At 56.7% G+C, this 22286-nt stretch overlaps 1 protein-coding gene across 5 annotated transcripts; it reads left to right on the plus strand.

The window, feature by feature from the left end:
- The first annotated feature begins 2239 nt into the window (after positions 1-2239).
- ADORA2A (adenosine A2a receptor) lies at positions 2240-18793 on the plus strand. 5 transcript variants are annotated; one of them, XM_037496818.2, is made up of 4 exons: positions 2240-2274; positions 9127-9234; positions 10089-10672; positions 16811-18793. In XM_037496818.2, the coding sequence occupies exons 3-4, from the start codon at positions 10341-10343 to the stop codon at positions 17709-17711; spliced, it is 1233 nt and encodes a 410-aa protein (XP_037352715.1). In that variant the 5' UTR covers positions 2240-2274; positions 9127-9234; positions 10089-10340; the 3' UTR covers positions 17712-18793. The 5 variants fall into 5 exon arrangements, with proteins under 5 accessions (XP_037352715.1, XP_037352713.1, XP_037352716.1 ...); XM_037496816.2 differs by lacking the exon at positions 9127-9234; XM_037496819.2 differs by lacking the exons at positions 2240-2274; positions 9127-9234 and adding an exon at positions 7194-7383.
- Positions 18794-22286: the final 3493 nt, after the last annotated feature.

Here is a 22286-nt window from a genome sequence, read left to right on the forward strand (position 1 = left end):
CTTCGCGGGAGACCTGGGTAAAGACACATGACACAGAACCACTGAAGTCGCTCTCTCCACCTCTGGCAGGGGCTGTAAGGGGAGGCTGGGGGCCTGGCTACCTTGGGGGAGGCCTCTGGGGGCCTGGGGAGCTGGCACTAGGCTGGAGTTGAGTCAGGCCCTGCCTCAAGACCACCTGGCTTAAGGCACCCATGCCCAGGGCCGAGACCTTTTGACACTTTGGCCCCAGAGTACCAGCTGCAGAAATGAAGCCTCTATTCCTTGGCATAGGGTACAGTTGTGGGGGAGAGGTTTGTGAATGACCAGCCACACATGGGGAGAGCTTGGTGGGAAGGGTACCGGGAATGGCAGGGATGAGAATAGTGGGTACCCACATGGGGGCTGGTGGACAAGAGTAACTCCCAGCACTGACTGTTGATCTCTGCTGCAGGAACCTCCACAGTTCCTTGTGGGCTGTAGATGAGTCAGTCCAACAGGTGTGGGCAGGGGGGCTTTGTCCCCCCTACAGGAGTTTCCCCCATGCAGTGGAAGCAAAGGTGGGAAGCCGAGGGCCTGGGGGGAGGGTGCCTTGCCAACACTGTCCGCGCTGGAATTTCATGGTCTCTTTCTGCACAGCTCAGGGGGTGGCAGGGCAGAAAGCCCCGTTTTACAGGTGAAGCAATGGGTCCCTCAAGGCCCATGGGAAAGTCACAGCCCTTGGGCAGCCCCAGCTGGTGGCTCCAGGGCAGGCCCCATGGGGAGGGGGAGCTCCTTCACTAAGGAAACAAAGGCTCTGGGAGGATGGAGTGGGCTCATTCAGTCCCCTATTTCCCATCAGAGAGGAGTGTTCCACAAAGACCTACACTGGGGGTAGGGGGAGATGAATGGGGCAACATAGTCAGGTAGGAGGTGGGAGGTTGGAAAGGCATCTGGGGTAGGGCACGCTGGGACATCCCCCATTTGTGCGTTCTCATGTAGGCCTTGCCCACACACAGTCTCAGCTTCTCCGAAGGTTGTGTCCAGGTCCCGATCCCTCCATGTCTGCCCTCTTCTGCTCACTACATCCTCAAAGGCCCCAGTGGACACTAGAGACACACAGGCTCTAGAGCTGGAACGCGCCAGGGAGACTGCCCCCTGGCTGAGGGTGGGACTGCGGCAGGAGATTGCTCCTGCCTTGATTTCAGAACCAGGGTCCAGCCAGACCCTTGCCAAGCCATCTGTCCTGGGCCTCTCTCAGTGACCCCACCAGCTCCTAGAGGCTCAAGAATGCAAGGGACGTGCAAGCCCTTAGCCATCATCTCCCGGGTAGTCTGGCACAGTCCATCCTGCTGTGCACAGAATTGGAGTTGCTCCAACACTTGTCCAGATTCGAGTTGAAGGCAGGTCACCTTGTATGGCTGGGTTGGGGCTATCTGTGAGGAGGTTCCCAGTTTGAAATCTCCAGAACACAGACCTGGGGGTGGGGAGAGAGCAGCTCAGAGATTGAAAGTTAGTCTTTGGTATGGATTGGGACTCTCATTCCCTTTGCAGAGAGAAGTGGTGTGAGGACAGGGCCTGATGGTGCACCAGAGGCTGGAAGGACGGGAAGGACCCTGGTCTCGCCTGGGGGTGCAATTGGGTCCAATTCTTTCCTAGAGGCATCCTTGGAGCTAAGGGTCCACCGGCAGCAGCAACAGCAGCATCACAAGGCAAGGCTCAGGAAGGAGGCGAGGCTGGGGACCATTTGCCAGTCCCTGGGGACCTTGAACACTCGCGAAAGGCGGCTGGACTTGCTCCTTCATGAACGGCAGAGCTATGGGAAGATTTGCGTGGCCGGGCACCGAGCGCTTCCCGGGGCACGGGTGGACCTGGGGGGGGCGCCACGGCAGCACCCAGCTGCCCCGTCTCCGGAGCGGCAGCAGAGGTGCGGGCGGGGGCGCGGGGCCGCCTCGGGACTCGCTGGAGGGAGGGCGTGGGGCCGGAGGGCTTCACAGGGAGAGAAGAAGGGGAGGGGAGCAGCCGGGCCAGGTGGCCAGAAGATCGCCATGGGGTAGAGCCGCCCGGTGGGGTCGCGGGCGAGGGATGCGGCGCGGCCGGGGCCGGGGCGGCCTCCCCCAGCCGGGGCTCGGGCTCGGGGCTCGGCTCCCCGCGCGGCGGGGCGGGGCGGGGCGGGGCGGGGCGGGGCGGGGCGGGGCGGGGACGGCGGGCCTGGAAGCCGCCTGCAGGGGGCGCCCGTGCGCGGCGCGGTCGGAGCCGGCGCTGGACCCGCCGCCGACGCCGCCGCGGAGACCGCGGGAGCCGGCTCGCGAGCGGCAGGTCAGCTGGGGTCCCGGCTTGGGGTCCCCGGGGCCCGGGGAGGACGGCAGGGCGGCGTGGGGTTGTCGGGCCTGGAGGAAAGGACGGCCCGGGTCCCCCTCCTTCGGGGTCCCTCGCCGCTCCGGACCTCTCTTCTCGCGCCTCGGAGCGAAGTTCCCAGCGGCGTCCAGCCCGGCCCCTCGGGGGCGCGCGCTCGGCGGGCGCGGGGGACTCTGGCGCGGCCGCACGTCCTAAGCCGGGCTGGGGGCGGGGGCGGACCCTCTGCTCTGCCCCTAACTCAGCCGGAAGGTGCGCGGGGTCGGCGGGGAGGGGAGGGGAGGGGGCGCGGAGCGCGGCGGCCCGGGCGGCGCAGGGTGCGGGCGGGCGCGGGGGCCGGCGAGGGGCGGGCAAGGTCTGCCGGCCGGGCTGGGGCGGCGGGACGGCCAGGGCACTTGGGGACCCTCCCGGAGCTCCCGGCCAGTGCCTTATGGGGGCGGAGAGGCGAGGCAGGACCCCGGGAGGAGTGCGGGCTTCCACAGGTGGCCGCCCCGGGGCAGGGACGTCCCCCCGGGGTGCGCGCGGCGCCCGCGGAGCCTCTGCATCCCCAGCGCCCCGGGAACGCCCCGGCTGCAGCAAGCAAGTGGAGTCTGGAGCTCCGGACCCAGCGCGGGCGCGTCTGGTGGACCGTGGTGGCGGCACCCCATTTAGGGGACCCAGGAGGGGCCGGAGGACGGGCCGCGGGGGTGCGCGCCTCGGAGTGGTCCTGGCGGGCTGCCGGGAGGCCGTGAGCTGAGGCAGGCGTGGCGGGAATGGTGGCCGCACTAGAGGGACTTGGCGCTGGACGGCCCAAGGGATCAAGGAGGGAGCCGCTAGCCAGCAGATCTGAGAGCTCTGCCCTGGCCCCGAGAACCATAAGGGAAAGCTCTTTGGAGCCCAGCCACCCGCGAGGCAGGATGTAGGGTCAGGGGCTGCCTCTTAATCCCGCTATGGCTGGTCCAGCAGGTCTTCGGTGGCCCCATCCCAGGTCCCAGCAGGACCACAACAGGAGCTCCTCCCTGAGGCTCCTTGATGGCCACTCCTCCTTGCTCTGCCTTTGTCCTTTGGGGTCTCTCTGGCTCTCTTAGGTCCTAGAGTCCCTGTGGCCAATCGCAAGCAATGCCCCTGTACCCCCACCGCCTCCATGCACACTGGCTTCTGGGAGGGGCACTTACCAGTTTCTAGCCCCAGGGAGGCCCAGAGCAGCCCAGATGAGGCTGACCAGAGACAGGCTTTAAGAAGTGCAATTCCCAGCCATACTCTGGGTCCTGTCCCCTAGGAGACTTCAGCCTACAAGGGCAATGATTTGCCTCTAGAGAGAAACCCTATGGACCCTTGATTCTGGTTTTCAAACCTGGGTTCTAGGGCGGCCTCCTTGATTTACTCATTGGGTGGCCACAGGCAAATCATTGCCCTGAATCTGTCTTCTCATCTGTAAAACAAGCACAATGAGTAAAGTGAAACCTTCAGGGTAGTGGCGAAGAGTAAATGAGAGATGAGCTTTGGCTAGGGGTCAGGCTTCAGGGCAGACCAGAGGACAGTTTGGGGAAACTCCGAGGGACGAGGGACGGTGTTAGCCTTGCAGGGTCAGGAGACACCACAAGGGATTCCTGTTGAATGAGAAGCAAGTACATGGCTTTTAAGACATCCTCTGCATGGCCCTGGGCAATGCCTGCTGTGTGGGGCCACCGCCCAGGTGGCTCTCAGCTGTGACCTGGAATCCTGCAGTACTCTTCCTACCATCTAACTGGAGCCGTTTTACCCTGGATGAACTGGAATTGCCATCCCAAGTGTCTGAAGGAGTGTGTCGTGTTTACTAAAACCAAAGCTGGGTGCTGAAAGACGTGTGCGCCTGTGAGAATAGGGATGGCCAAGGTGTGCAGGGTGGGCTGAGACAGCAGCTTTGGTGTGCGGGGGAGGATGCTGAGGAGACCACATATAGGTGCCAAGTTGACAAAAGAGACAGATCCCAGCCCCAAGGGCAGTGTCGGGAGCTGTGGAGCGAAGATGTTGCCCTATGGTCTAGAGTAGGAGGAAGCAGTGGGGGTGCAGTGCCTGAGGGTGCAGAACAGCCCTCTGTTTCATAAGTTGCTGGGCAGGGGATACACTTCTGCTGGTCCAGCTCACCTGTCACCTGGAAGAAAGACTGTCTCAGTGGGCCTTGGAAAGGTGGGCAGCAACACGTTGGTGCCTCCCCTGATGCTGGGAAGGTCGCCTCTGGCCAGGGGGTCCCAAGGCTGGTATCTATCTGTCCATCCATCAGTAGGACATTTACCTCTGGCCCCTTGGTGGCCTCTGCAAACCATGAGCTGGGCAGTAGCCTGGGCCAAGGAGCAGTGGCAGGCTCGAGCAGCCCCAGCCCCAGCCCCCAGGCTGTGCTTGAATTGGTCCTGCCCTCACCTGTCCTCTACCTTCAGCCTCCAAACTGCACCATTGCGCTCTCCTCCCAGGAGCCACAGAAGTAGGTTCACCTCCCCCCTCCCTCTCATCAGTTACCTTTGGGGAGCCCCGGACTGTGCTCCTACATTACCCCTTCAACAGGTCAGCTTCTGCCAGGGTCCTACCCCAGGCCAGCTAGGCTGTATTCTCAAGGCCATAGAGAAGGCCCCCCATGGCCCTCATGTTCCCTCTTCAGGTATCATCTTACCTGTCATCCTGCCGTTAGGGTTCATTTGAGGGAGGAGTGGGTGCTGGACACTTCATGGATCTCACACATGAGGAGCCCTGCACTGAGGGGAGGCCTCTTGTTCAGTGTCTAAAGAGTGTGGGATGGAGCAGGAATGGGATTCCAGCTGGGCTCCTTCTGCCACAGGTTGGACACCCAGCACCTGTGGGTGAGGTGTGACCCCTTGGAGGGAGATGTCAGCTGAGGTGACTGGTGGGAAAGCCAGTGGCTGCCTCAGGCTGGGAGGAGTAGGGGTCTGCAGCCTCTCTGGCATCTAGCCTGGACACATGCAGGTTAGGAGGGTGATTGTAGGAACCCAGACGGGGAAGGGAGCTATGGCAGGGTGCCGCTCTGAGATCCAGGCCCAGTGCTGGAGCTCCACCCCATTTCTGCCCACATCCTGCCCCCAGGAACTGAGAAGAGCATCTCACATCCTCGGGCAGTGGGGGAGGGGCCTGCCCAGCTGCCTCCCAGGTCCTCCACTGCCTTGGGGAGGAGGTGGCTGTGCAGAAAGGCCCCAGCACTCTGTGGTTGCTCACCTCCGGGTAGCACCTGCCCCACCCTCATCAGTGAATTTGGAGACCAGACATGGCAGCCAGTGAGCGCCTGTGGTTGGAGCCAGAGCCCAGCTGCCCATCCACTCTGCTGCCAAGCTCCCATGAGACAATGTGGACGCTTCCCAGTCTACCTTACCTGCGTCTCTCGACTGTCTCCTCACAGACCTGGTCTCTTCATGACGTTTGTGTGAGAATTCCGCAGTGCTGTCTTCAGATCCCTGATTGCCTCTTCAATTGTGTGCATGCCCAAAGCTTTATCTCAAGCTGCTGTTTTTCATATTCCAAATTTTAAATTATTTCTTGTTCATTGTCACCTGTTTCTGCTTCATTTCTGCCAATTGGTTCGTAAGTTCTCGTTCTTCTTTATGGATGCCCTGCCTTTATCTCTGAAAATCCTTAATGCCTTTGAAAAATCATTACCTTTACCTCTCCTGGAATGAATTCATCTCCATATTTTGGATATTGTCACTTATCTCCCTTAGCCTGACTCATCTGAAGCAGGAGCTGGGGTTCTGGGGGCCGGAAGTGGCCCGTACACTGTGTAGCAGTTGCACCCAGCTCAGCCTCCTGGGCTCCGTCCTCCTGCGGTGAACTTGGACTGCCTGGGACCAGGCTCAGCAGTGGGTAGCAGAGCTCCCTGTGGCCTGTGGTTGGGCTGCTGCCTGGCACCCAGTACATATTTGGGGAACATTTAGTAGGAGAAGTAGTGGAGGAGTCTCAGGCCAGGATTCTGGAGCCTGGGAGCAGGCCCAGTGAGACCAGCAGGCTCTGAGGGGTACAGCCACCATCTGGGCATGTGTACAGAGAGCCTTGCCAGTCTGACGTATGAGGAGCCAGAAGTGGCCGGGAAGTATGTGGGGTTTTGATTAAATGGAGTTTTAATTAAAGTAGGCAGGCCGCTGGTGGGGGTGAGCAGGAAGGCGGGAAGAAGTGGCAGTTTTGAGTCTGACTGCTGGGAACCCTGTGGGCTTATTCTTTGCACGTTCTTCAGCACGTGTCCCTATTGTGTACGGGACATCTTCTGCCCTCTGCTCTGTCCCCAACAAGGGACAATCACAGGGACAGTACATTATTGGTATTGAATTTCCCCTCCTGGCTAGCAACAGATGACTCAAGGATTAATTAGATAGACAAAGTCAACAAGAGAGGGATAGGAAATTGCCAGATCCCGCCCCTGCCCCCGGCCCCCTCCCCTTGGGCCTCCAACCTTCCTGTCTCTCTTAGAGGCCTCTGAAGGGAGGGAAGTAGAGAGGGGCCAGGAGGCCCCAGGAAGTCTTCCCACTGCAGTGTTTCCCATGGGCATTTCCTCCCTCTCTGTCCCACACTCCTGTGCTCACTGTAAGGCTAGGAGAGGCCATTAACGTCTTTGGGCCTTAGCGTCTCATCTGTAAAATGGGGTTCATCAAGCCAATAACCCCATGTCCCTGCACCCTCATTTCCTAAGCTCCCAAGCAGACCACACTAACTATTTTAGAGGGTCCAGAGCAGAGTTCTGGTGTCCAGGCAGCGTTGGAGCAGGTTTGACGAGCCTGGTGACTGCAGTTCTCACAGCTGACTATGTGGGCCAATTCCCAGTTCTGGCCAGTGACACATTAGTAGTTTGAAATTGGCCCTATTGGGAGCATTTATACTGAAATAGCTGGCAAAAGCTACAAGTCAGGGAACCCCCTCCCCTGGGCAGATTTCCTGCTAGGCTGGGAAGTTCCCAGCCTTCCCACAAATCAGCTGCAGCAGCGGGCCTTCCTCCTGCCCTGCCTGGCCTGGGTGCCACGGTGCCTCAACCCAGGTGCTCTTGTTGGGCAGCCACTCACATTGCCTGCAGGACCAGGCCAGCCTCCCCTGGAACATGCTGGAAGAGCTCACAGGAATGAGGTAGGAAGGACTGGGTGTCGAGGGGTGAAGTCCTAAACAGCCTCTTAGGACTTCCGTTTTGTCTTTCATTCCATGCAGGGCTGACTGGGCAGAAAGATCTGTTGCATCTGGTGAGACCAGGTGGACAGCAGGAAGGTAGCTTCACTTTATAAAGTCAGAAGGGGTGCTGGTACAGGCCTTCAACATGGAGCCCGCAGCACAGAAGGTGGTCATGGGGCCCATGAGCAGGTACCTTGGGCTGCCAGGAGAGCACATTAAGCAGAGCGCTGGGTCAGATCCTCAAAGGTCCTTCAGCATTGCAATTGCTGCCCACATGGAATCTGCCTGGTGCCCAGGATAGAGCTGTGGTGTGACCGAGTCGGCAGAGCACTGGGCAGGGGGGCTGGCAGTCTGGCCTGAGAACCACAGAATGGGAGATACATTTGGGTCAGGTGGAACTTTGCTGGTCCCACTTCAACTCCAGGGTCCTCTGAATCTAGATGATTGTCAGGCTTCTAGATTGAGCTGGTTGGATTGATAGAAGCTCTGATACCTCTTAATGCAGGTTTCCCTGGAAAGGCCGAAACCTGGGGAAGGAGGGCAGGTGGCTGTGAGGATGCTGGGAGGCAGGGTCCCTGGTGCTCACTGGGCCTGGCCAGACCTGACTGAATAGCAGCCTGTTGCTGCTGCCACTGCTGATGGTAATGGGCCTGGGAGGCTGGCCTGGGCCTGTCACTTCCCTTTTGCAGCACAAGAATGAGACCCCTGGCATCCTCTGTAGTGTTTGGGGAGGGAGGGAACAGGAAGGGACTAGTGAGTGCTGCTCTGGACCTCTGGCCAGAAAGCACGAGCAATATCATGTGACTAGGGTTGGCACCGGAAAACGTGGTCTGGCCTGTCCCTGCCAATGTTGTGCTTTCTGAGTAGCTGGCTGTGTCCTGTGCATGGCAGGGGCCCAGTGGGACTTGTTCACGGCCCTGGTGATGGCTTCTGCACCTGCTGCAGGCCCTGGGAACCCCTTGGGCTCTTAGAGGCTTGACCTTTTCTTCTTTTCCTCCCCTCCCTGGTATTAGGAGCTCCATTCCGAGCACCCTAGTAAGGACAGGGAACACCCCTCAGGTGTGGCTGCAGTCCATGCCTGCCCGCCTCAGCCACCTAAGGCACATCAGAGTTGGAAGGAAACTTGGGGCTCATCTGTTGCAGTCCACCATCACTTCCAAAATGTTTGATGGTGGTGGTAGATAGATGAATGAGCTATTAACAATTTTTATTAAGGGATGTGTTTTTCGGGGGTGGTGGGGAGTCTGATTCTTTGGACATGGCCAAGGACCTTAAGCAACTTTCTCCCATTGTCATTACTACCCCTTGATCCTTCATGAACTGAAGGGGTGAGCCCACACTCAGACAGCTGAAAAGCAGCTTCAGGCCTTTTGTTCCGAGGCAGGCAGAGTCATTTTCCACACACACCTGGGCCCAGGACTAGAGAAGGGGTGGATCTGGTGTGGGGGAACCCCCTAGGGCAGCATATATGAGTATGACAAGGCGGGGGCAGAGGCAGCGTAGAGAAGTCCCTGGGCTAGCAGTGGGGTGGAAACTGTTTCACAAGCTCAAGGGACAGCAATGGGGGTTTGGATGATGGCCAGGTCTGCCGGGGAATCCAAGACCTCCACTTCTGCTTCTATTTCTGAGGGGTGTCACTAACTCCTTACAATTCTAATACATCTGACTCTTGGGTGGCCCTTTCATATCTTTTCCTTCCCATAGACTCATGGGTGCGTGGTGAAATAACTCCTAGAGCTCATCTGGGGTCCAGCCTCCTCATGGTATCTGTGGAGAAACTGATGCCCAAGAAGGAAACTCACAGTTTGCCCAGTGAGTCCTGGCGGAACTTTCTGCTTTGCGCCTGGCACCAGCTCAGTTATCAGTGCAGGGTGCAGGTCCTCAGCCAGGCATAGCAGGAGGTGGGAGGCCCCCCTCCCAAGGGAGGTGACGAGGGGAGGGAGCGGGGCACGGGAGGGAGGTGAGGGGAGAGGTGTGGCAGTTGCTCTGCCCAGATGTGCAGCAGCTGGCGGGTGCTGCCAAGGGGCGGGCCCCCTTTGTTCCTGCTCAGCTTGCTCCCCGCCCTGTGCAGCACCACCCACCTCCAACGAGGACAAGAGGGCTTATCTGCCAGTGATGGGAAGCAGGATCAGGAGGCTCCCCAGATCAGAGCTCTAAGGGTCTCTGGGCCTCTCCTTACCTGAGCAGCATAGGTAGGTGCTGGTAGTACCCCCAGGACGACCTCTCAAGAAAGGAGCAAATAAAAGGCTGGCTGAAAGAGAAGGTGGGTGGGCCTGGGAGAGTCTGAGGTCTGAGGGGGTAAAGGGTCTTTCTGGGAGGGTTTTAGGGGTTTTAGTGAGCCCCGGGTTCCAGGAAACTGGCCAGGCTACCACAGAAGGCTTGGGAAGCCGAGGGGTCTGGGGATGGGGCTAACTTGAGGGACTTAACTTTGGAAGATTCCATGCTTTCCTTAAAAAAAGACAGGGACTGGGGCTCATCCCTGGCCCTCTTTGGGATGGGAGGGGCAAGGCGTGGTGGACTCTCCTCAGGCCCAGGCCTGGCTTGCACGGGGGTGGAGCCCCCAAGAAGGGCATGGGTGATTCCGGAACTGAGCACAGCTCCTGGGAACCTGCAGCTGTACCCCCATGCCAGTGGTCCAGCTCCTCATGAGGTTTCTCCCTTGGCAGGAGTCTCAGGAACGCAAGTGGACCTCAGTCAAGATGCCGCCACTGGGACCCCCTGAGAGGGCCTGGTTTCTGGACACTCAGAGTTGGCTGTGACAAAGCGCTTGGGGAGCCACACCGTCTCCCCACACACACGGACCCTCTTGGCTCCTGTGAGGAAGAGGCTCAGGAGCCTGGGCAGGACCAGCTGCGCTGCAGCTATGGACCGTGAGCTGGCCCAGCCGGCGTCCTTGCTGACCCTGCCCAACTGCAGCCATGCTTACTATGGGCTCCTTGGTGTACATCACAGTGGAGCTGGCCATCGCCGTGCTGGCCGTGCTGGGCAATGTGCTAGTGTGCTGGGCCGTGTGGCTCAACAGCAACCTGCAGAACGTCACCAACTACTTCGTGGTGTCACTGGCAGCGGCCGACATCGCTGTGGGGGTCCTTGCCATCCCCTTCGCCATCACCATCAGCACAGGGTTCTGCGCCGCCTGCCATGGCTGTCTTTTCATCGCCTGCTTTGTCCTGGTCCTCACGCAGAGCTCCATCTTCAGCCTCCTGGCCATCGCCATTGACCGCTATATTGCCATCCGCATCCCACTCAGGTGAGCCGGGAGCTGGGGCGGGTGGCCCCGCAGCCTCTGTCCTGGCGCGCCTTCTGCTGATGAAAGGCTGCCTGTGCCAGGGTCTGGTCCGTGCCCAGCGTCAGGATGAACCTGGGGTCAGGTGAACCCAGGGTCAGAGTTTGGTCTGTGGTGTTGGCATGTTGAGCCGGGACACGGCCATGGACTTAGTCTGGGGGCTACTCAGGGCTTGGCATAGATCTAGCAACTGTGCCCATCTAGCTAATCCCTTTGAGCGTGAAGCACCCCGCTCCTCCCCGGGGGCCTCCCAGGTTCATGTGGTCGAGATTATTGACAGACATAGGTAGCCCAGGACTGGGTGGGTAAGTCAGCTCTTCTCCACACAGCATGATGCTGGGGCTGGGCAAGGCACCACGGGAAACCACAGACCTCAGAGCTAAAAGCCTGCCTGCCTGCTTCCCTCGGCCCCTCCTCGCAGCTTGCACATTAGGAAGATGACCCAAAGAGGGGAAGTGACTTGGTTAAATGCCACAGTGAGTCACTGGGACCTATATGCAAATGATATGCTCCTCAGGTCACTAAGTACTCATGGTTTTAGCGCCTGTACACTGCGTGGCGCTGGAGGAGGGGACTAGTGGAGGGGTTTTTAATGGTGACTCTTCTGTGAAAGTGACTTCAGCCGTGTGTTGTGTAAATGAAGACTTTCCCCAGGCGGAGCTTACTCAGCATGGCCTCTGCACATTCCCAGGCCGTCAATAAGGCTAGGAGGCTAGGGTGTGTGTCCCTTCTGTTGGGGAGCCCTGGGAACTTTCTGCCACACTTATTTTCCCACCCCGGGGTCCACAGCCTGGGTAGCTGCGGGCCTGACCCTCAAAGGGTCAGGGTAACCCATCCCTGTGGGAATTCTCTCAAATAGGTAGGACACCCACCTATGTAATGGGCCCCAGCAGCCCCACTGAAGGCTGAGGGCACCCCACCCTGGAGGAGAAGCAGGCTCAATGAGCAAATGGAAATTTAGAGTGTCAAACCCAAAAGGGGCCCTGAGCGGTCATTTCCTCTCATAGTCTGAATGGAAAAATGAGGCTCAGAGAGAGGAGTCAGTCCTCAGGGCCACACAGAGTTGGTAGCAGAGCTGGATCTGTGCCTAGGAAGAAATGTGGCCTGCCACCCACTGCGACTTCAGCCTTTGGGGAGCTGAATCACCAGGAACCCCAGTCTCCCAGAGCCTGCAACAGATGTCTACTCCCGTCACCTGCCCTCTTAGGGGGAAGCAGGCCCCTCATCACAAAGGAGTCCCGGCCCTGTGTGGCCCGTACGGTACTCTGCATGTTGGGAGAGCCTCAGACACCTATCACAAGAGAAGGGGACTCAGGCCAGCCCCAGTAGAGGACGAGCCTAACTGAACAGAGGAGGCCCCGAAGTCCAAGCTTGTCCAGTTCAGAACACAGAGGTCTAGGAGGGAATCCGTCTGGGGATTTCCAGGGGGACCTGGGTGCCCAGGTCGGAGGCTACTACTTTAGGCTGAGCACACTTGGGCTCCACCAGCTCTGGTGGGACTATCCAGGGGGAAGCAGAGACTTTACTTTCACTTTTTCCTCCACTCAAAGGTAAATGCATCTAGGGAAAGAACAGGGCTGCTAGTCCCAATCAAAAGAAACTTGCCTTTCTTATCTTCCCTCTCTGTTTTCTGAGAGTCAAAAATGACTCCCTAAAAGTAGGATGGGACATGCTGTGTAAACCACAGAAAGCCAGCTGCCCATCTCTGGAGACATTGCTTCATCTATGAAAGGGAATGTGCCTCTGACCCTCTGAACTCATAAAGGTATTAAGATGAGAGTAGATGAGAGGGACTGCCCCTGAGGGGGGTTGGTAGGGTGGGGTCGGGCAGGTGGGAATTCCACTTTTTCTTGAGCAGCTGGAGATTCAGGGCCAGGGTCCCCGGATGGAGTCAAGTCATGGACCCACCCTCACACCCCCATGCGTATCCCTGACTTCCAGGATCTTCTGGAATGAGACCTAGTTCCATCCAGACCATGATCACTCGAGCTCCACTGCCTAAGGCTTTGGAGGACTTGGGCTGGATCTCTTGCTCTGGGAGCTGATGGGGTTGACGGTGATGACCCTGCCCCGGACAAAGAGCTTCGCAGTTGCCCAGGATGTTAACACAGCACTTCCTTTGATCCTCACAACCTGGCACTGTGGCCAGGACAGAAGTTATGACCCTCATATTACATGGGGAGGCCAGGGCCAGAGAAAGAAAAGTGTCTCCTGACATAGATAGGCTACAGGGCCCTTCAAGTTCCTCCAGTTCCTTTGGGTCCCTCCACATTCCTGTTCTGCAAAGCCCCTGGGCTGGCAAGAGCCAGGGAGGGTAAGGCATATAAAGATGCCTGCGTGGGAGCTCCTGAGAACAAGCTGGGCATAGAGGGGAAGTTGATGGAGGTAAATGGAAACCCAAAGCTCCTGGCAGCTCGGAGCCACGCCCTGGCCAAAGCTGCCTGTTCCTGCCTTCTTCCTTTGGCCCCTCCACAGCTGGAATCAGCCTTTTCTGTGTTCCGGTTCTCACTCTCCTCAGTAGGTTTGTGTGGCTACTCTGAACTCCACCCTCTGACTGATACCCTGGATGGCTGGCCCCAGACCTGTACCTCTCAGGATTGAGTTCTTTTTTTCATTTTTATTTTTTTTAAATATTTATTTATTTATGCATTCAAGAACTGGCGTACAGGCCAGAGGTGTGGGGTGGGGTGGTGAGAGGATTCACCAGAGAGAGAGTGAGGAGCAGAACAGGCAGATTGACTGAAATACACTGCTGAGGGGAGCAGCGGGCAAGACAGGAGAGGTCTGCTACGCCATTTGGGTATCTCCCTGGCCGGGGATTGAACTCAGTGCTGCAGAGGCTGCAGATAGCTTCATAGGTTGTGTCTCAACCCCTTGCGCCACCAGGGAGGCCCTTTTTTTCATTTTTAAAGAATTCCGTTTCAGAAAAAAAGCTGTGTGTTCTAGGACAGAGCCTAGTCAGGATGTCAATGGCCAGAAGCAGAGATGGGAGCTGTCCATGTCCCCAGAAAATGGGGCTTTCCCCAGGGGACTTTTGCATCCATTGTCTCCTGTCTCTCACATTAATGCTCTCTCTCCTGGAGAAACGGGCTGAATACCGGGCAGCAGCGGGCGCTGAGGCCAGAATCATTCATGGTGAATCACCCTGCATGGACGAACCCTGAGTGCTCTGGCTTCTGAGGAGGCCAGGGTCAGGACAGACGGCTCCCTGGAGGAAGTGACACTGGTGGGTCAGGCAGAATGGGGGGTGTATGAGAAGAGGGTCAAGCCTGGACAAAGGCCTCAAGAAAGGAATGAGCATGTGCGTGGTAGGCCGTGAAGAGGTGACAGGGAAAGAAGAGGATGGCAGTGAGGGTGTGCAGCTGACTCAAGCCTGCCTGGACCCAGGAAGGAGTTTGGATTTCCTCTGTGGGCCAGTAGCTCCTCAAGTCTTGGATAACTGTCTCCTTTGAGCAGTTTAAGAAAGCTCCTCCCTCTCAGTATAAGGCAAATGCACAGGCAGCCCTTCCTAAAATCATGGGAGTTGGGGGGATTCTTGGACAACAGGGGGAACTCCAAGAAGGGGCATTCTATGAGCTGGCTCATGCAGAGTGGCAGAGGTACCTCCAATGCAGTGGGCAACTGCTCTAACACCCAATTCCCTGCAGCAGTAGAGTCTGGTGCTGGATGGGGTACATCTGAAGCCCAGGAGACCAAGAGATGACTGTTAGACACAGCCCAGGGGCCAGGCTGTTCTGGCTGTGGTTCCATTTGGGCCCTGATGCTCTTCCAGCCCCACAGGGGCTGGAACCAAGGCTCTCAACCTGTATAAGGGGCTTCCTCTTAAATAACAATATTAATCTCCATGAACCAGGGATTTTCATGCCATGTCCCCAGAAGCCTTTGGGCCACACCCTGGTGTCCCCATCAGCTCATTTACTCAGTAAATATATATTGAACCCCTCTCCTCCCTGATAGTTTCACCTCTAAAATCACCAGGGAATGTGTGCATGAAGGTCTGCTGCTGGAGAACAATTTCAAAGGCCCCAGAGCAACTGGTCTCAGGATCCTCCACGTCATCCCTATAACTGCTTGCGTTTGCTTGATTTCCTCACATGGCAGGAAGCTCACTATTGCTTGAGGCAGCCCATTTCTCCTGCAGATAGCTCAGCTAAAAAGCTTGTACTTAGATGAGCCACAACTTGCCCCCTTATAAATCCCACCCAGTAGCCTACATGCTGCCCTCACGGAGCAGTGCCCACAGTGCCAGATGCTCAGTGTCATTGTAAATGAGGAAACTGAGGCTCAGATGGGCAGAGTGACAGAACGCGGCTAACAAGGAATGCAGCAGGGCTGGAGCTCAGAGAGGGATGTGCTTTTCTCAAGAAAACTATCAAAATTAAAACAGCCTCCAGTTCAGTGAGATTATATAAATGACTATTTGAAAAATACTAAAAACAATGCTTGGCACAGAGCAAGTGCTATGTAACTTAAAAATGGAACAAATGAAAGTCTGTGATTCCATGTTTGAGGTTCTAGAATAAGTAATGGCAGTGCAGGCTTTCTGTGGCTTGGTAGAAATGGGCAAATCCATGACCCTCTTCCTGCCATGGTCCTGCCACAGGCACCCAGCTCCCTGCTGAGTGGGGCACGGAGAGGCTGATGGCCCTGCCTGATTACGGCTTAACGTCAGAACAGACAAACTTATCCTGATCCAAGTTGCCTCTCAGCTCCTGAATGTCCACAGCAAGTTCATTCCTCTCCGGGGAGCTCAGTTTCCCCATCTTTATAATGAGGGGATTAAGCTAGTAGGAGGTCAGAGGCCACTAGGTTGTTTTATCCTTAATTTAAATTCATTGGCAACATTTAAACCACGGAAGAGTTTACCCAGAAAATCAGCTCCCCAGTCCCTCCCGAGAGCTGGCAACACTGGGCACACTTTTCCCACGGTGACAGGGGCTGAGTGGCATCAGCTGCTATATGCCCCACCAGCCTGCTTGGCACATTTCTCATCTAGGGCCCCTGAGTTTGCCATCCATGCACTAGATTGTTTCTATAGATGCTTAATTCTGGCACTAACTAAAGCACCTACTTTGTGCTTTGTCCCACTGGTGGCCATACAGAGATGGAGGCGGGAAAGCCCTAGTCCCCAGGGCGCTCCTAGCCGTGGGGCTCAGCTCGGGTAGAGTTAGCCACGCTTAAATAGGAAAGTTCTCTGAGAAGATATCTAGCCTGGACTTGAAGGGCAGGTAGGGTTTAACAGGTAGAGGGGAAGGCACTTTGGTTTTGCCCGATTCAAAAACAAAAGGTGACCCCTCAGAGATCACAGAGGTCTCCTTGTTCAATCAGGAGATGTTTTTTTATTGCTGTTCTTTTAAGAAAAGCTCTGCTTCCTTTCTAACAGGACTAAGGTCAACTCCCTGACTGTCAGATCAGGCCACTCCCAGAGCCTGGGACGAAGCCTGACTGGATGACTGCGTGACTGCAGGCGGCTTACTTTTCCTCCCTGCAGTCAGTAGCTCACGCAGTCCTTTCCTCGTGCATGATTGCCATCTCATTTCTCACCAGAGGGTTATGGATGGACTTGGAGGTGACCTGGTATCTCCACCCCCTCTTTTCCCTCCTGTGCCACCTCTCCTTGGGAGCTTCTGGGGCCCCTAAGTCCTAAGTCAAATGGGGAAAGAGGAGCAGAGTGGAAGACCTGTGAATCCCCAACAGGTTTGATCTGGCAGGCTCTGCCCCCGCTAGCGAGCCCACCCTCCTACCCTGTTCCCGCTCTAAAGGGAAATGTCTTCTAGCATCAACCAAGATCAGCATGAAGGCTCTGACTTCTCTCCCTCCCCCCAATCACTTATTAATCCCCTCAAACCAAACTAAGTGCCAGGACTCCGCAAAATACTAATCAATAACCACCTGACCATCTGTGCAGCCAGCAGGTTCCCTTTTTCACCTCCTGTGAGAAAACACGGAGCTCGGACCTCTGCTCAACACAGGAGATAATGTGGCTAGGAGGCAGGAAGTGACTGGTCCAGATAGCCCACTCAGCCAGTGAAGGGCAGACCAGGGCACAGCTCTGGGTTTCTTGACTCTGGGCCCCACCTGACGCTGGTCTCTTGTCCACAGGTACAATGGCTTGGTGACTGGCACGAGGGCCAAGGGCATCATTGGAGTCTGCTGGGTGCTGTCATTTGCCATCGGCCTGACTCCCATGCTGGGCTGGAACAACTGCAGTCCGCTGAAGGAGGACAAAAATGGCTCGAAGACCTGCCCAGAGGGCCGGGTGGCCTGCCTCTTTGAGTATGTGGTCCCCATGAACTACATGGTGTACTACAACTTCTTTGCTTGTGTCCTGGTGCCCCTGCTGCTCATGCTGGGCATATACTTGCGGATCTTCCTGGCAGCCCGGCGACAGCTGAAGCAAATGGAGAGCCAGCCTCTGCCAGGGGAGCGGACTCGATCTACACTACAAAAGGAGGTCCATGCTGCCAAATCACTGGCCATCATTGTGGGGCTCTTTGCCCTCTGCTGGCTACCCCTGCACATCATCAACTGTTTCACCTTCTTCTGCCCAAGGTGCAAGCACGCCCCGACCTGGCTCATGTATCTGGCCATCATCCTCTCCCACACCAACTCCGTTGTGAACCCCTTCATCTATGCCTACCGCATCCGAGAGTTCCGCCAGACCTTCCGCAAGATCATCCGCAGCCACATTCTGAGACGGCAGGAGCTCTTCAAGGCCGGGGGCACCAGTGCCCGGGCCTTGGCTGCTCACGGCAGTGATGGAGAGCAGATCAGCCTCCGTCTCAACGGCCACCCTCCCGGGGTGTGGGCCAATGGCAATGCCCCCCACCCTGGGCGGAGGCCCAATGGCTATGCCCCGGGGCTGGTGGGTGGCGGGAGCGCTGGTGAGTCTCATGGGGACATGAACCTCCCGGATGTGGAACTCCTTAGCCATGAGCTCAAGGGCGAGTGTCCAGAGCCCCCTGGCCTTGAGGGCTCCCTGGCTGGAGCAGGAGTGTCTTGATCTACTGAGTTAGTCCCTTCCTGAGGGAAGGAAATCTTTCTTCTTCTGGTTGGTGGAACCAGTCATTAAAAGAGTGAGTCTGCCAGGAGACCCTTCTGGTGGCCGGTTCCTGCTTTGGACTGAGAGGCGGAAACCGCAGCTGGAGCAGCATGAGGTCCAGCAAAAAGGGTTTGGAGTCTGAGAAAGTGGACGTTTCATGCTGAGAAGCCCTGCACCAAGCCAGAGCCAGAGCACCAGCAGGCTGAGCAGGGCCCAGTCCCCCACTCCAGAAGCACCTAGAAGTACCACCTTGTCTCCACAGAGAAGGCTGTGGCAGAGCAGGCAGGCCTGTTCCTGAGACTGAAGAGGGGCTCCAGCAAGCCCCCTTATACACATACAGACACCACCCTCCACTGACCTTCCTGGAGTTTGGGCACAGCTGTACCCAGAGGTGGAGTTTGACTATATTTTTTTCAGGAGAAAATGTATTTTGTTTTATTATCTCCCTGGCCTCCTGGTCTGTTGTCTTGCTGCTACCTGGCACCAGGAGTCGGCCCAGGGAGGCCTAAGCAGCCCTCTCCCACTGCCATGAGCGGCCACGCACTCCCGCTGTCGGTCCCAGAGCCAGCTCTCAGGGCAGCAAGGGCGTGAGGAGCGGGAGCTGTAACGGAGCGGAGCGACTCCGGAGCGTGGGCTCAGAGGAGGTGGTCGGAACTGACTGACCATGAGGTGTGCGTGGGCGGCTCTGGGCTGCCCAGGCAGAGGCCCTGTAAAACTGCCTTGCCTTCTGTAGGGAATGTTGTTTTTTTCTGAGATACAATAAAAATGAGCCACATTGTGTTTTAAGCCCGTCCAATTAGAATGGTGTCTGAGTTCCTTTTCTTCCTCCATTGCCAGGCCTGGCACACATAAATAGGTGTGTGCAACTATATGAGTGTGCGTGTATATATGAAGACAGACACTCTGTCTACTAGGGGGTGAGGTCCCCCTCTAGCCTGAGGCATCCCCACAGTGTGGGAACCAGGCTTTTCCCTCATTACCCTTCCAGAGCTGTGCCCCCACCTCCCACTGCCCCGCTCTACTGCCCTCTGCTGAGAAGCCATCTGGAGAGAGCTCTGGATGGGGGCTCAGTTGCCTTCCCCTGGAGTCACCTTCCTCACCCTCCAATAAAGGAACCTATAAGGAACTGTGTCTCTTGCTCTGACGCCCGTGGCTGGGGTCTCCTTAAGGAGGTGGTGTCATCCTTCTGTGGGGGTGGTTTGAGCCCAGGGGGATTTTAACAACCTGCCCCGTCCTTCAGGCCAATGTGTTCTCAAAGACACTTCGGAAGGGACTGGGAGGGAGTGTTAGAACTTGGCAGGTGATCCTCATGGAGCCCTGGGAGCCCCATTTTGTACATGACCAAACATCAGACTTACACAGAGAGGCGAAGTCCTGTCCCGGATCACGCAGCTAGCAAGTGGCAGAAATGTGCTTATGACCCAGGTCTGTGTGGCTGCAAAATTCATATGTTCTTTTCTCTCCACTAACTCCTAAACTGTTTCAACCACACTACAAAGTATAAAATAATGCTGTGTCCCCACCACCCTACTCAATAAATGAAACACTGTGATCACAGTGGAAGCATCTGAAGCCGCCCCACATTCTTGCCCTGCTTCCTGCATCTGGAAATGACCCCTTTCCTGGATTTCATTTAATCTTATTGTGTACTTTTATTCTTTTACTATGCAGATGCATAGATAAGTGTCCCCAAACCAACACGATTTGTTTTAGCTCTGTTTACTGTGACAGCAATCAAAGGAACAGAAGTAACACTAGGATAATCTGAAACCTGAGCCCCTGGCCAGGCCGCAGTGATTCCCTGGAAGTGCTTGTGGAAAGCCGGGCTAAGAACCACAGAGTAAACCCACAGCCCACCCCGTCCACCCCAGCTTCCTCCTCCCTCTTCCACAGGTTGGTCCGTGCTGGCTGTGGCTGAGGGCAGAGCGGTGGCTAGGCTATACCTCCCGAGGCCAAGAACATGCTGTTTGTCTGTCCTCACAGCCAACTAGTGGGGAGAGGCCAGACAGAGAAAAACAAAGGTAGGAAAGGAAGAAATATCATCTCTTCAGCCTTTTCTGAGGTCTCTTGGAACAGAATTTTGGGTGCTGGGCTATATAGGTATAGGTTTAGGGGTTGCAAGGGACAGGGACTCAGGAAAGGCTTCTGGGACTACAGCTATGCCCCACCTGCCTGTTATCCGAGGGCCCACCCTGGCCCAGCCCTGGAGCCCAGGCCAACATGACTAGGCCCCCTCAGTCCCTCAGGGCATCCCATCTCCACACCCACCCCATCGCTCTCCCACAGCGAGGCAGTGCCTGTGCAGACACAGATGCATGGGTCACTCCATGACAACAGAACACGCGAGTGTATGCTTGAAACGTACAAAGCCCCCCTCAATGGGGTAGATGCCCACAGTGGGGGCATAAGGAGACTTGAAGTCTAGCCTAGCCCTGCAGGATCATGTGCTTGTCGGCCCAGGGGCCAGGCTACTGGGGGTACCACCTGGACTGCTCCAAGCCCTGCAGCTCTTTCCAAGGGCCCCTCCCTCAGCCCACTCCTTGTTCTTCCCAAAGGGCTATGGGTAGGTGGCCTGCTTCATTCAGGCCTGTCCCAAACACAAAGTCCGCCTTACCGAACATGCCCTGGTGATTACCTTAGCTCCTCTCCAGGGCAGGCCCCCTGGGAGACCTGTGAGCCCGGCTCAGGCTGGGTTCTGGCTCATCGCAGGACGCCATGTGAGACAGGCCCTCTGTAAATCAGCCCTGTTCCATGCTCCCCGCTCCGTTAACCACCCCTGCCTTTGCAACTCTCCCCATCTGTATGACGAGCCTTTGCTCTGGGACATCTTACACAAGAATGTTCTGGGCTCCTGGAACCTGTTTGGGGAGCTGGGAAGAGCTTCAATTCCATGTGTGCTGACCAGGGGACTAGACAAGCTCTGGAGACAAATCATGGCGGGCAGGACTGAGGGATATCCTGGGGAGAAAGAGGAATAAGGTGTCGATGCCACCTGACTCTCCTGGGCTGGGGCTCTGTGTCCCAGAGTTGTCACACAAGCTTTTTCAACAGTGGCAGGGAAAGAGGTACCCAGGGGGCTCTTGGGAGCCAACTTCTCAGTGTAAGAATGGTTCTGTGCAGCCTGGCTCCATTTCTGTGCCCAAGAAAAGGCATGTCAGGAAGACACTCTGCCAGGAATGCCTTTCCTATACTGTCTTGCCACTCAGTGCCCCAGAGCTGCTGCTTGCGTGAGCTCTTGCCGTAGTGGACACTCCCCCCTTGAGTTCCCCGACTGGGCCCAAGTGCTGCCTGTGCACGCTGAGCAACGAACGCCCTTCTGCTGATCTTGTCGGGAGAGACCCCAGACTCCAGTTCTGTGAGGCAAGTCTCTCTCCCAGTTCCTTACCCACTCTGAACAAGCAGAGCGCTCTCCGTTCCAGTGTCAGATGACCACCCCTGCCTCTTCCCCACACCTACCCCTCCTCTGTCCTGAAGCACCCCTCACTGCAGCAGTCACTCATCATCAGCAGTGACTGTCACTGGTGGGACAGCCCCTGGGTGCAGAGCCCTGGAGGGGACAGAGGATGTGAGAGGACTCAGCCTCAGAGGAGAGGGACAGACAGAACACAGAACCTGATGTGCCACCAGAGGCATCTTTCTAGATGCTCTGGCTCTACTCTTTTCACCAGCAGAAAAAGAGCAGCTCAGCAGACCTTCCCAGACAAGTCACCTGCCCTCCCACTGGTCAGGCTTTGAGGGCAGAGGCCCAGCTGGTGGCATCAGCATGAAGCTGGCTAGGTGACAGCTGTTACTGACCCATTGTGCTCTGAGGGAGGGATTTTTTTCCTGCCCGGGAAATGCTTATATGGTACCACCCACCCTTCTTTGTCCAGGGAAGCGCGCGCGCGTGCGTGCGTGCGTGTGTGTGTGTGTGTGTGTGTGTGTGTGTGTGATTTTGCAGAATCAGCCTTCTGCTCTGGCACCTAGCGACCAGCTACACTGTCAGAGAGGGCTCCATTAGAACTGAGCAGGCTAGAACTTGAGCCCCATCTCCTGGCTTTCTCTTCCTCCCTCCAGCACCTTATTAGCGCCTGCTGTTGAGTGCTGAGCTGGAAGGAAGGATGCACAGGGAGCCAACAACCAACTGAAGAAAGTCAGGCCCTTTAGGGCAGCAGGAGGTGAGGCCGTGAGCAGGACAGAAGCTCTGGGTGTGCAGAGGAGGACTAGGTCTCATCCTACTGGCGAGCCTGGGGGCCTGAAGCCCACTAAGCCTTTCAAAGGCTAGTCATTGGCCAACTCCAGGGCCCTTCTCTTCAAGGTTAAGGGATGAGAATGAGGAGCTGAGTAAATGTGCACCTGATTTACATCTGCCTACACAGAATTATGCCATCCGTTTGCAGGCAATTTTCAAGTTAAAATGTTGTCAGAAGGTTGTCAGAGTTTTGATCTTTCTTTTCTGTTCTTTCTCAATCCACCCACACTTTCTAGTTAGAATGGCAAGGGGAGAGAGGGGGATAGAGCCTGGTTTAGATTCAGAGATTTTGGGAATCTTTAAAG

Source organism: Talpa occidentalis, unplaced genomic scaffold, assembly GCF_014898055.3.
Source record: "Talpa occidentalis isolate TD23 unplaced genomic scaffold, MPIMG_talOcc4v2.1 talOcc4.8, whole genome shotgun sequence".
NCBI classification, from domain to species: domain Eukaryota; kingdom Metazoa; phylum Chordata; class Mammalia; order Eulipotyphla; family Talpidae; genus Talpa; species Talpa occidentalis.

What these genes read in the sequence shown, in the direction of transcription:
- ADORA2A (XM_037496818.2), top strand. Translation starts at nt 10,341, where the DNA reads ATGCTTACTATGGGCTCCTTGGTGTACATCACAGTGGAGCTGGCCATC. An exon ending in GCCATCCGCATCCCACTCAG is followed by an intron (nt 10,673 to 16,810) that starts GTGAGCCGGGAG and finishes TCTTGTCCACAG; the next exon opens with GTACAATGGCTTGGTGACTG.